This window comes from Ictidomys tridecemlineatus, chromosome 2 (assembly GCF_052094955.1).
Source record: "Ictidomys tridecemlineatus isolate mIctTri1 chromosome 2, mIctTri1.hap1, whole genome shotgun sequence".
NCBI lineage: Eukaryota > Metazoa > Chordata > Mammalia > Rodentia > Sciuridae > Ictidomys > Ictidomys tridecemlineatus.
Genome location: NC_135478.1, coordinates 73697385 through 73711366, shown reverse-complemented (window position 1 = coordinate 73711366; position 13982 = coordinate 73697385). Strand labels below are relative to the sequence as shown.

General features: G+C 51.3%; 1 protein-coding gene across 12 annotated transcripts in view; it reads right to left on the bottom strand.

Annotated features, from left to right (window-relative positions):
• Window positions 1-1548: 1548 nt before the first annotated feature.
• The window catches only part of Cabin1 (calcineurin binding protein 1), a 140569-nt gene continuing 128135 nt past the window's right edge, over window positions 1549-13982 (bottom strand). For 10 of the 12 annotated variants that reach the window (XM_078038878.1, XM_078038881.1, XM_078038882.1 and 7 more), the window contains 5 exons: window positions 12646-12720; window positions 8335-8617; window positions 3841-4005; window positions 2366-2592; window positions 1549-2148 (listed from right to left, as the gene is read on the bottom strand). In XM_078038878.1, coding sequence (XP_077895004.1) covers window positions 2005-2148; window positions 2366-2592; window positions 3841-4005; window positions 8335-8617; window positions 12646-12720 — 894 coding nt within the window. In that variant the 3' untranslated portion in view covers window positions 1549-2004. Of the gene's footprint in view, window positions 2149-2365; window positions 2593-3840; window positions 4006-4207; window positions 7645-8334; window positions 8618-12645; window positions 12721-13982 lie in introns of those variants that run through there. The other 2 variants (XM_078038883.1, XM_078038885.1) reach the window with 2 other exon arrangements.

Sequence of the window (13982 nt, the reverse complement as noted above, 5' to 3'; positions counted from 1 at the left end):
TTTCCCTCTCTTAAAAAAATATTTTTCAGCTGGACACAATATCTTTTTTTTTTTTTTTTAATGTGGCGCTGAGGATTGAACCCAGTGCCTCACACAGGCTAGGCAAGCATTCTACCTCTGAGCCTGCAACTTATCTTTTAAATGGAAGTTTCTTTTCTTTTTTAGGCTCCTCCCTAATCTCAGGGGAAACAGGATTACCTTTCTTTCACATTTTAGGCAGATGTATCTGTTCTTGAGCACACACTCACCATAAGAACAAAGTAATCCAGACTTTGGAGATAGTACCAGCTCTAAGAAATGACTATGTCCAAATGAACAAGTGAATTACAACTTCAACAGTGTACACGTGGAATGTAGCCTTTGAATCACCTCTTAAAATCCCCCTATTCCTGCTGATAGGCAGAATCACAGCCCCTGGGACAGAGTTCCCCTATGTTTCTCCTTTGCTAGCAAAGCAATAAACCTTTTTTCTTTTTCTGTGTCTTAGTTATTGGATTGGCACTGAGGACAAGGACTGAGCTTTCAGCAACACTACTGAAACTGTCAGAGGAAGCTTATGGTTGGGGGAGTTGGAAAAGGGCAGAGTTGCTCCTGGGGAACCCCTGCCCCCATTCTATAATATATGTGCAGCACAGAGACATTTAATACGAAGTCTGTAAGACCCTTACCTCCCAGAAGGGAGAAAGTCCCTTAATGCACAGGGTTGCTGAACACTAAGGGTACTTCCCTGAGGGGTGCCCTGCATTTGGACACTGATGTCCTGGGCCAGGAAGCAGCTTATACTCCAGCCTGGGCCAGGGCCACGGGTGCTTTCATTCACATGGGCAAGGGCTGGCCTGAGGAACTGCTGGACCAGTTCTCATGTCTCAAGATGGCAGGTCCAGCCAGGATCCCCCTGGGCTGGCATATCTCTAGTTCCAAATGGCCTAGGCTGGGGATCCAGGATAGTGCTCAGTTCCTGGTGCCTTTTCTCCTGGGCAGGGGCACCTAGCTAGCAGTAAGGAGGTGCCTCATCTCAAACCTGGCCCAAAGTTTAGGGACAGATGGGTCTTTGAAGAGCAGAGAGGGAATGACAGTTGTAAAGGGCAAGTGTGAGCATTTGGAAACCGTGCATCCTCAAAATAGACACACTTGGAGCCTGTGAGGGCAGGGTCAGCATTAGGGGCTTGTTTAAGGCTGCTGTCACATTAAGATTCTTAGTAATTTTTGTACAAGAGGTTCACATATCTATTTTATGCTGGGCTCCACAACTTATGTGGCAGGTCCTGTTGGGGTGGGAAGTATGATACCTCCTTCTGCATGGTGTTTCACTGCCAGTCCCTCTGGCATCCAGTGAACTCTGGGGACTTCCCAAATGCCCCTTTAGGCCCAGTGCCAGCCTTGCCTAGAGGAGTCTGCAGCATTCTATGACACTCTACATTCTCCAGACTCTTGTGGTGCCCAAGAGCTGAGCCTAAGAGAAGGAAAAGGTCAGAAACTAGGGACATCAACCTCCCGAAGTCTGGGGCCTCCCCACCTCCAGCCCCACTGGGAGAACAAAGCAGTGAAGACCATTTTTCCATCTTTATTAAAAAAGAACCCCCCCCCCAAAAAAAAAAAAAGGTGTGAGGCAAGCCTGGCCCAGGTGATGCCTCCACTGGGATCTAGGCAGAACCCACTTTGTCCTGGGGTCAGGTTGTAGATACAGCCTGCTGGGCTAGGTATGAGCATGTTTACAAACATTTCATAGAAAATGACGCTGGCCCTGTTGTGCAGATACACCAATCCATCCTCACAGGGCTAAATTGGGCCTCCTCCTCTTCCTCTGGGCCCCCACACTGTGGGTGTGGACAGCCCAATCTGTGAACAGCAGGATGCTGGGAAGACAGGGCTGGTGGGCAGTGGAGGCTGCATGAGAAATAATACCCACTTAGGTTTCTGGCCTTGCTCAGGGTCTGGGCCAAAGGGGATTCCAGGCCCACCCTGTCCCCTTGGGTGTGGCTGTGGAGCTCCGGCAGGCCTTCCTCAGATGTCCATGTAGTCATCATCCTCATCTGTCTCACTCTCTAGTGAAGACTCCTGGCTGGATGTCTCCAGAACCTCCAGAGCTGGCTGACACAGGTTCTCCTTCCTCACGTTGGCAGCTGACTGGGCAGACAGGATGGCTGACTGCAGACAGGGCAGGACACTGGTCAAGGATGTCTGGCCTACTATAGGCTTCTTGACTTTATCCAAGCCCCTCTTCTTCACAGCTCCTCTCCCCCCGCCCAGTAACCCGAGCCCTTGCCCCAGGCTCCCATTTGCCCAATCCCCTGCCCTAAGACCCCCAAGAACCCAAGCCCCCACCCCAGGCTCCCTGTGCCTTCTGCCCAGTACTTGTGGTCACCTTTAGCTTCTGCTTGGTCTCCTCCGAGATGCTGCCTTTAGGGGAGAGCAGGGTCGGGGTGGGTGGTGTGACGGTGATCTCGGGAGGGAACTTGGTGGTGGCCGAGGGGATCACCAGCTTTGGCATGTTGGGCAGGAGGCGGGACTTGGCCCGGCTGGGCTCGGCCTTGCCTGGATGGCCCTCAGGTGGCTGAGTACTCCCACTGCTGGGGACCTTGGAGCTGGCAGCTGTGGGGCGAGACCTCAGAGGCTGAACTTTGCTCGTAGCCTCCTGAGCCTGCCTGTCCCTTCCCTGCTCAGGATTTGGTTTCCCTTCTAGAAGACAGAGATACCCTGAGCATCTCTCTTCCTTGTTGCATTAGAAAGTGGGTGCCTTCTCTCAGCCCACTGGTCCTGGGCTTGCATGCCAATATGCTTGTACTGGCTGTCAGGCCTCCAGGCCTCCACCCTGGTCAACTATTTCTCACCCATAGGGACTCAACTCTGGCTCTGGACCATGGGATGCTGGGACTGTGACCCTGACCTGGGAGCACCATGAACTCTGAGAGCTCAGGGCCTGGGACATGGGAACATGTCTAAGCCTTCCCAGGGATTCCATGGCCCTCTCAGACATCACAGCTTACATGAACTATTACATCCCCCAAACCATTCCAGGCCACAAATCCTATTGATGTCCATACCTCAGGGAAGACACTGAGGCCCAGAGACAGTCAATCAGCCAGGTGTGGTCACTGAGTCAGCCCTAGTACATCCACTTTCCCTTACACTTCAGGGAGAGTGAGGGGTTGTATTTTCCTGGATACCAGAAGAAGCCGCAGCAGTTGCAGGCTGCAGCTCTAGAGCCTGGCAGCCTCCAGGGAGTTGCGTGAGCTGGGAGAAGCACAGCAGGCCTGGCAGAGCTCCACATTCCTCTGCAGTCTCATGGCTTTAAAAGGAGTGGGGCTTACTCAGAGCCTAAGCCTGGTCACTGCAGGCTGGCGCCAGGTCTTACTGTCCTGAGTGGTCTGTGGGAGGCTCAGCCAGGGGGAGTTCCCGAGGGGCCTGAATGGGTAGGGTGGGAACATGCAGGACAGAGCCTGGGGTTAGGCTGTCTCAGTGGACCATGGGGATGCCTCAGTGATCAAGCCAAGTTCTTCCCTATACATTTCTATTCTTCTCTTGTCCTATCTAGGCTTTGCAGTGGGCTAATGGCTAAGAGGCCCAATCAAAATGTCTGTCCTTGTTGGAACTCCTCTGTGAAGCCAGGGGCAGAATGAAAGAGGCTCTAGGGCCCTGACAATGGTCCATATCAGATTCCAGCTTGGGCTCCTCCTTTGTTCCCCTCCCCTCTCCTGCCTTTCCTTCCCACCTCATCTCAACCGACCTTCCCCAGGCCTGCCCTCAGGCTTGATGCCTCTGTAGGGAAGCCTTCCCTGGCCGCCAGTTGTGAAGCAGCCTTGTGGGAACCAGCGCCCAGCTGTTCCCAGCTGGCCTTACCTTGGCTGCAGGTGGGCTCGGCACCTATCTGGGGGGTAGCCTCTGTTGGCCAGCAGTGTGGCTCTACTGGGGGACCTGTGGGGGCCGTCTTCACCTGTTGACTGCGTCGTGGCTCCTGAGGTGGGAAGCCAGTGCTCTCTGCCACTCCTGCCAGCTCTTCTCCCTCTGTGGGGACATAGGCCAGATGCAGGTGACATACTCATAATACCTCCCAGGGCAGAGCCTCTTTTGTGGGCATTTGTGCCAGGCCCTGTGAGCCTGGGCTGTGCTCTCAGACACCCAGAAGAGAAATGTGTCCAGAGTGGGGAGCCTGGGCTAAAGCAGCTCTTTATCTCCACAGGAACAGACTGGGGACCCTCAGGAACTCTTTTGGGACAATCTAGGTTGGTACTTTCAGGAAACCTCTCAACCCCCAAGTGGACATAAGGAGTTGTTTCCTACTTGGACTGGAAGTATATCAGACACACTAGGGGTCAAAATGAAGGCTGTATGGCCTCTGGACCTGGGTAAAACACCACTATGGTTACACCATGGGATGGGGGTCTTCTCTCTCCTCTGGCTCACAGGAATGACGCTGAAAATTAAAGTCAGGATTAGAATCACAACTACCCAACTAAGACCAAAGAGGACAGAGAACACACTGGCACTATGCCCTCATGCTGAGCCAGACCACTCCTTCCCTGGCACAATGCAGGGAGGAGGAATTGGCCTTAGTTGTGCCAAGGACCAGATGGGCCCAAGGGGCTATTGCAGTGCCTGTGGCCGACAGCTAGGCCATTACTCAGCATCAGTGCTGCAGATGCCCAGGCCTCCCCAGACCCTGTTTCTAGCCTCCTCTCTGTCTTCTAAGTCATTCTCTTCTTCCTGCTTCCTCAGAGCTAGAATCTCCCAGCTTGCTGATATTGTCCCACTGCCTGCCCCTTAGGATCTTTTTACTAGGAATGTCAGCCACTTTTTCCATCAAGAGAAGCAGGCTCCCCTCCTTGGCCAGGCATGTGTGACAGCTCCTGAGACAAAGATAGACCAGGCTGCAGGCAGAGGCCTAAGGGCCATTAAGCTTCCCTGGTCTCCACTGAGCTGCTTAAGGGCAGGGTCTGTGAGGAGGCTTTATCTTAAGCCTGGCTCTGGGGAGCCACTCCTTTTCTTGGTCTCACTACCTGGCAATCTATACTCATAGATAGCCCAACACAATGGCTTCAGAAGGCCCCCTCTAGTAATTCCTAGTCATCACCCCCAACTATTGGAGATAGGACACACACCACTAAACTAAGCTGATTTTCCCTTGGCCCTGTGCTCTAAGATCATGCCCTTTTGTAGGGTTAATTGCCTGCCCTTGCTCTGGCTGGATTTTTCCCTTCTGTAGTTGTTCCCTCAGTAGTGTGTATGTAGGGAGCTGTTCAGGTTGTGGAGGCCAGAAACCTTTCTTCTTCTTCTTCTTCTTTCTTGGTGTTGGGAATTGAACTCAGAGGTGCTTTACCACTGAGCCATATCCCTAGCCCTTTTTATTTTTAATTTTGAGATGAGTCTCTTCCTTAAATTTCTTAGGGCGTTGCTAAATTGCTGAGGCTAGCCTAAGAGTCTCCTGCCTCAGGACTAGATTCTCCTGCCCAGCCCTCTCGAGTGGCTGGGATTATAGGCATATACCACTATGCCCAGCAAGCCTGGCTTTCTTGGTAATATAAATCTATAGACCTGGCTGCAATGAGGTGGGTCAAGCACACTCTGAACAGGCCTGGGGCCCACAGAATGGGTGGAGGCTGCTCCCAAGATGGCTTTGCTTCTCAGCTCTAGAAGCAGCCTCATTGATTATCCATCTTTCTCAGGCCTGCCTTCTCAGGATGCCACCAAGAAAAGAAGGTATACCCCTGTGTGGAGTCCAGCAGAGACTTGGACACACAGTGAGATGTTCCCTAGATCAGGTGGTCTCCTCCCCTCACCAGAGCCATCTGGGCAACCCAGGGGTGGGACCTACTAAGGGAACAGCCTGCAGAGAAGAGCTGTCTGGAGCTTCCCCAGCCTTGGGTTCTTATCTGGGGAGCAGGTGTTCAGGCAGAGATTCTATGCAATCAGGACATTTCTCCTATTTACCAGGACAGATATACAGACTGGCACCAGGTCTAGCTGTCTCCAAGGCTCATATTCTGGGAGACCATGGGCCTGGCTCAGACTTTTCTTGGCCTCTCAGGGCCTGCATGAGGCCAGCACTCTCACTACCCTCAATACTACTTGCATTTCCACTCTGCTTTACTCTTCCCACCCTAGAAGACACAATGGCTTTAGAGAAAAGGATCCTCTGGGGAGTCAGTTTTATACAAAACTAGGACCTGGTCTAGGGTAGGTGGACACCCAGCAAATAAGGAAATAGACACACACTGGAAGAAGCTGCATAGTGATAGGCAGTGCCTGGGACCTCCTTAAGAGACACAGGGACCTTGAGCCCTGACCAAACTTGAGGGGTACATCTGCTGTATGGAGCCAGTTTGGGTAGTCTGGCCTGGCAGGTGGGTGAGCTTACTGGGGCCTGGGGATGTTGTGTACAACTACAGCAGGCAAGACAAACTGGGGTTCTCTCAGGGTTGGTTGGCCATTTGATGACCTCAGTGGATACTGGCTGGAAATTTTAGTTCCTCCCCTGTGGGCCTTTCAATAGATAGCTAGTATTCCCCATGTCATGATGAACCAATGATCCAATAGTTTGTGAAAAATCCAGATGGCCACACACCAAACCTGGTACAGTGAGGGAAGAGTTCCTTGGGAAGGGAACCAGGAAGCCCTAGAGCGGCTGCCTTCATTCCTTCTTGGCATTGCCTGCCCCACTCTCAAGTAGGTGAAAACCTGCAATTCACACCCTATTCTCTAACTGTTGTATCTAGGGAAGACTGTTCCAAGTGTACATTCTTCAGTCTGGAGAGTCAATCCTTTTCTACTTCCTTCCCCAAAACTAGATTAAATGATTTTTTGTCAAAATGAAAATCTTGAATATGTGCCCACGTAGGCCTGGCAGAGGGGCCTTCTAATGGCCCAGGTATCCAGCTTGCTCCCTAGCTTTCTGGGTTGGTATTAGGGCCAGGCTGGGACAGGTAAATACCATCAAGTCCACATCTCTAGAGCAAAGAGTTCTCAGAAGGAAGGAGCTGGCTCCCAGCAGGGTCTAAATTTCCAGACATAACAGGGTTATGTGGCAATATGGCTGTAATGGGTTGGGGGGGGGCTACCTGTAAAAGCTCCTAGTGACTACAGAATGTGCAGGACTAAAGCTAAAGCCAGGGTGATGGCATAAGATTGGGAGTCCATGCTAAATGAGAGCTGAGTCCCAGGGGAGCAAACTTGAAAACACATTAACCCAGGACACCGTCCCAGGTTTCATGCAAGAGAACCAAGATAGTGGTCACAGAGGAGATTTGACAGTTGCAGTCCCTGAGGCAGTCATCCCTGTCTCCCCACTGGCTATCCCTCATGCTCAGGGAGAAGATAGCTGGATTATTACTGGATGGACAGATAAGCCCTCAGGGATGGCTCCAGATGTGGGTAGGTGGGAGCTTGGCTGTAGACCAGTGCAAGGTCTCCGGCAAGAGCACAGGCTGGGAGAAGCATGGGGGTGGAGTTTGAAATACAGGGCCAAGGAGACACATCCATCCCTGAATGTGCTCTGGGGACACAGGCAACTCACCAGACTGGTCTTGGCTAGGGACCCACCAGCTGGGGAGGTTAACTGGTCAGGGAATATCCCTGTCCTGTTATGGGTCTTCAGAGCCTGGCTGGGGCTGTTCAGGTAGAATCATAGCCATTAAGCCAGAAGCATGCCTGCACCAGTGAAAGAGATAGTGCTTTGCTTAGTCCCTTCCTCTTTATGGCCTGTGTGGTGCTGCCTCAATGACCCTTTCTCCCAGAAAAGCTCCTGGCCCAGACTTGTCTAGTCTGTTAGGTGGCCCTGAAAGATAGGCTGCCTTTCCAGTGGATTTCTTATCCTGGATGGCTTCCATCTGCCTTGTCCATGGGGGTGTGATGGCACCTGAGCAGATCTAGTGCGGGAACAATGGAGGCCAAGTACTGGTGGCCCTGCAGTATGTCAGAGTCAGGAGCCCTCCTGATACCCATGGGAGGCCTGGTCTGTGTTCTTCCCCTTCCTACCTGATCAAGCCATCTTTATTTATTGAAAGGCTTTATTGGGGGGAGTGGAGAGAAAACCATGATGGCAGCAAACATCAAATGATGGTGCTTGCCCCTACTCTCATCACCACCCCTTTACAGATGGGAAGACCGAGGCATGTAGGGTTAGGTTGAGATTGGTATGTGCAGGATGTACCGATTGGCACCACTGATGCTGCCAGAGACTGATGAGCAGACCAGCAATCCCTGCTCTCCTGTGAGATCACACAGGCTGGAGGATACCCTTGCCTTTCCCCTTTGCCCATGCTTTCTATTCAGGGAGCAGAAGCTGCTGTTGACTAATGGTAGGGGCCTCATACACCAGTTTACCAGGATGGGACTCACCTGGGCCCAGAGAGGCCACATTGGGGGTGGCTTCGGGCCTGTGTGGTTGGGGGGGCCCAGGATCCTTGGATGAATCTGGAGTAGAGGCTGATACTGAGGCAGGGCAGCTGATGATAGCTGTGGCAGCAGCCAGTGCAGGGCGAGGTTTGGTGTGGATGTCGTTGGGTCGCTGGAGCACATCAGCTGGCACAGGGTCAGGTGTTGTGGTGCTTACCACTGTAGGAAAGAAGTTCTCTCGGCTGTCCTTAGGGTGCTTGGGGGTGGTAGGCATGTCCCCTGAGGTCTGTGAGGACAGAGGAGAGGTAAGGCAGGCCAGCTGGTCAGCCCTGGGCCCACACTGTCCTACCTCACATCAACCCAGTGCAGTCCCATAGGACAGTTTGTCTGGATCTGGAATGCCAACATGACCCTTTGGCATCTAAGCCCCATCCTGCTGCCAACAAGATCCATAGGCACCCTTCCAAAAAATGCTAATGTCAGCATACAGCTGGGAACTGTGCACCCCTCTTGGAGATGTCTAAGCCCTGCTGCTGGGGACTCGGTGAAGATCTCCAGCTGACCTCCCCCTACACTCTAGGGTGCCAGTCTGGAAAATCATATCTAGCTGTGACCCAAGGCATAGGGTATAGGCCTAATCTGGGAACTTTAGGAATTCACGGTCAGTCTCGGACAAGGACTCCTAGGGACACTAGTGGTTCCAAGAGAATACTACAAGAATCTACATACACCCTGAGCTTGGGATTGCAACTGGCTGCAAGCCCCAGCCTGATGCTGTCCCTGCAATTTGACCAAATAGGCCCTTTGCCTACAGCCTGGTCTTGCAATGTATCTGCCACAGGTCTTTGGTTCCCTTAGGGGCCTCCAAGAGTCTTCCTTCACACAGCTCCCTCTGTCATGAGACCCTTTTTGGAGCTACACAGGGCATACCCACTCCTCCCAACCACGATCGATCCCCCTCCTGGGCTGCATAAATGTGAAGTCCATGGTGCCTGACAGTGTGCTTCAAAGTGAGATTAGGTAGGGTAACTCAAGGTGGTAGCCTCTCACAGCAAAGCACCTGGACCCTACCCGCTACCCCAGCACCAGGCCCACTGTACTGTATGAGCTGCCCACACTGGGGCAGTAGGACCCTCTGCCCTGCAAATTGGGAGAGTCAAAAGCCAAAAGGTGGGCATCTCATTGGGAAGCTGGCTTCTACTGATAACCCTGCCTCTTCTGATGTTTTGCTTGAATTGTTCCATCACTCTGAGATCCATATAGTGGGGGACAGGCCCTGGAAACTCTGCCATGTAGTGGGTGCCTGGGATAAGCCCCAGGCTGGTGTTAAGGGCAGCAAGTTTGGTGGGAGGATGGGGCAGGATAGCCCTGGCTCTCAGGGTGCCCAGAGTAGTACAGTTAGGAGCACCCCAAGTTGCAGTGTGAGCAGACGTGAGGGGGAGGGTAAGTGCTATGTCCCTATTCTCACTCAGGAGTAGGTCTCAGCCACAGGCAACTGCATCTAGCTTTTTACAATGTCCAGAGCACCCTCCAGGTGTGCATAGAGCTGCCACAGCAATTGGGACATGTTGAGGGGCAGAAGCATTGTCTCTGAGGGCCATGGCTTTCTTCTCCTTGGTTCTGATCAGAAGTGGGCCCAGGATGGCTGTGATCATACTAACTGATGGCTCTGAAGTATGGGGTTGGTGGAGGGTACTGCAAGATCCTGTGGGAAAGGAGGTAAAGGTTGGGTGGCTTTGAAGAAGACTCTGAGATAAAACCCTGCCTTCCATAACACCCGGAGAGGACGACTTGGCTGAGATGAACATGAGGCAATAGGAGAAGACAAGGGAACCTAACCAGAGGGCTTAAGGGGAGTGTTCTAGGTGGCTTCTTCTAGGAGAAGGGGGCAAAACACAAAGGTTCCAGAAGAGTGAGAGATGGGAGGCAGGAAATGGCCTCCGGAGGGAGATGAAGACCAGAGCAGAATAGCCCTCAGCAGTGATGCTCCAGGCCTGAGGCAAGAGTTGTAGGCCAGACTTGTGGTGAGAGGGCTTCGGGTAATACCAGGGACATCCCATTCCACTGGGGTCTAGGAAATGGGTGACAGATGGAACATTGATGGGGAGGACCTCAAGACCACTAAGTTGGCTCTCCTCTACACTGGGTTACACTAGGGCCTGAACTGACATTGCCCAGAAGCAGGCAATCTAAAAGTTAAGGATCCCAGTGCCCTAGTTCTGGCCACTCCCAGAAATTTTTTGAGGTCCCTGAAATAAGGAAACCTCTGTCCACATCTCTTAGGGGCCCCGATATGAGCATGCCCAAGTAGCTACTGGTCCTCTAATATATGAGACTCTGCCCTGCCCTTGTCCTCCCCAGACCCTCCAGTACCAGGGATTGAATCCTGACTGTTGAACATGATAGCTGCCCTTGGATCTTGCCAGCTAGGTACCAGTGAAGAGAAAAGTGTATGAATATGTCCTGTGTGAGTCTATCCTTTAAGCTGGATATGTAATCCCAGCTACTCAGGAGGTTGAGGCAGGAGAATCACAAGTTCAAGGTCAGTCTGCCCAATTTAGCAAGACCCCATCACAAGATAAAGTAATGTTTAAAAAAGGTTGAGGGTGTAGTTCAGTGGTAGAGAGCTTACCTAGCATGCACAAGGCCCTGGGTTCAATTCCCAATACTGAAAAAACAAAACAGTCTTCCTCTTTTGTTTGTGGTCACTGTCTGCATGTTCACTTACCCCACTTGGGTCAGTAGAAGCGACAAGAGGGGTTTCTAGGAGGGCTTAGGCCTGAGCCCTGCACAAGGGCCTCAGCAGTTATTTCTGCCCCATGGAGAAATGAGGCTATGGTGGGGGTTAAGAGGCCATGGCCAACTGTGTTGTGCCCTTTGGCAAATAAAGTGGTAAGGACTACAGGCAGGTTGGAGGCATATCTTGCTAAGGACTCTGGCTCTCAGGAGACAGGGCTCACCTATGACCCCCAGAGAGTCCCCTGCCTGGTCCACAGCCTGCTTGGTATAAGGGAACTGACCAGGGCTTTCTAAGACCTAGAACTTTGGCAGGAGTTATGGCCAGATGCTCTATTTTCCACAGGGAGGAAGCCCATTTGGACCCCCAGGGTGGCCACCAGTCAGTTGCTGGGGCTGTTGGGACTAGATGGCTTAGGGGCCACCTGAGTAAACAAAGGCTATACCTATTCAAATGAAGAGCCCCTGTGGTCTTTTCTGGTGGTGCTGAAGATTGACTCAGGGGCACTTAACCACTGAGCCATATCCCAGCCCTCTTAATTTTAAACTTTGAGACAGGATCTCCCTAAATTGCTTAGGGCCTTGCTAAATTTCTAAAGCTGACCTTGAATGTTCGAACCTGCTCCTCAAAAATGGCTCTAGTCCCTGGGTCGCCATATCTGGTAGGTCCCCATTCTTGCTATTTGGCTCCTAGAACACTATCTTTCTTGGATACCACTCTTTCTTGTCCCATGATTCCTCCCTGTGCTTGTGGTCCTGTCAAGGTGCTTGGCCCTGCCTGTACCCTCTGGTCCATACTGATGATTACAGACTCACCAATACCAGGGTTCCTCACATATAGTGTTCTTGCCTGGATTGTTCCTCTAAGCAGGGGCAGGGTGAGGGCACTCTTGACTTTATGCCTTCATGGCCTTTCCCTTCAAAGAATTTCAGATTCAATAAAACCCTAGTCTCCACTCTGGCTGGGGCTCTCCCAGGCACTTCCCAGGAGGGGCTATAACTCCACTTCCACCCCTGCCATTTCTACCTTACCAGTTAAGCTTCTACCATCTCTTGGACCCACTCATCCTCATCTTTCCTCTGCACCAGCTCTATCCCTCTCCATCCATAAATCATTCCCCTGCCTGATAAACACCAGTATTCCTACCCATTCTCTGAGAACTTGTCTCCACTTTCTTGTTTCTACCACATACCCTCATTTGGTGGGTCCCTAGGCCCCCCAGCCACTTTGCTCCTAATTGGCCTGCTTCTAATGCTACTTGGTCCTCTACAAATGGAAGGACCACTCCGGGTGAGGTCAAATGGCTTGAAGTCATCCTCTCTGTTTCTGGAAAAGGAACCAGGGCAAGGGGAGGGACCCATCAGGTCATGTATTCACATATGCCAGGGATCTGGGCCCTATCAAAGCATCCACTTTGGGGTAATACTCCACCAGCTGGAGATTCATTCACTTCCTGCTTATTTTCCCACAGCCCACTATGACCATAAGAACCATCCTCAGGGCCTACCTACTTCTTGACTTACAGCCCTGGGCCTTGGTGTGGGGCAGGCCCTGTTACATGATGAGGCTGGGCTTACCTGTCTCTGGGCAGCAGCCCCAAGGTGGACTTGACAGAACTTCACAGCTTGCTCCAGTGCAGCCTCCTCATCTACCTAAGCAAGGAGATGCCCAAGGTCAGAGGGCTTAGTGGTGCTTGAATTCCTCCCAGCCTTGACCTTTAGGTAGCACAGACCAGCCTTTTTTTTTTTTTTTTTTTTTGGTGGGAGGAACCTCACTCCTGTGAAGTGTATGAATATTTCCTGAATGAAATATTCATACACTTCACTGCTGACCACACCCAGACTCCCTCAGTGATGACTGTGGGCAGGTGCTCTTGTCTTCCAGGTGGAAGGGCAGGTCAAGGTCTTAATGGTCCTAGATACTGATGCCAGTGCTGGACCCAGCCACTATTCTGGCTACACAAAGTTAATTTCTGTGGTGAATTATATTCATTCTCAAAGGCTAAGGCTGGCAGAAGGATTCAGATCCCACCAAACCTTCAAATTTGGCTGAGGCCATTTACTTCTAGATGGCTTCTGAGAAGGGTAGGCTTCTGGGCTAAAGTCTGCCTCTTGAGGAGGCAGGATAGAGGACTGTGACTCAACTGGGAGGGGCCTTGTGAAAACCCAGGTGTGGATGGTGGGCAGATGATTGTAATGGTCCTGGGCTGTGCCAAGTATGTATGGAGACCAAGAAATCAAGCAATGAGGAGGTTAGTATGGGACTAGGGAGATGTGGGGGTCACTCTGGACAATCAGCAGGCTGAGCTTGCTTGCAGGAGATGTCTATACAGTGCCAAGCAAGGGCAGGAGAGTGAGCAAGCCAGGGCAAGGGACCAGGCTCCCTAGCAAGGAAAGCAGCAGTACTTTTACTGTCTTCTGAGTAATTAGCAACAAAAACAAATGGAAGTTAACATTGGTGGCTGGTGAGGTGAAGGCAGGCCATCTTAAAGAATGTCCTGGAAATTGATAGAATTTGGGAAAAAAAAATTGTTAATCAGGGATTTGGTCAACCCATTTGAACTTGTCACTGAAGTTCTGGGTATTCTTTCTATGGGAATAATTTCAATTTGAAAAAAATATGTGCTTAAAAATGAAATCATGTTATTTGCAGGAAAATGGATGGAACTTGAAAACATTAAGAGAAATAGGTCAAACTCAGAAGATTAAGGGTCATATGTTTTCTCTCACATGTGGAAGCTAGAGAGGACAAAGGAAAAGAGATGTTGGGGGAATCTCATAAGAAATGAAGGTAGATCAGTAGAATAGAGGAAAGGAATTGAGAGAGGGAGGAAGGAAGGAAAAGGGAGGATATTGGGGAGTGATACTGGCCAAATTATATTGTTATACTGTGTGCATGTACAAATATATAACAC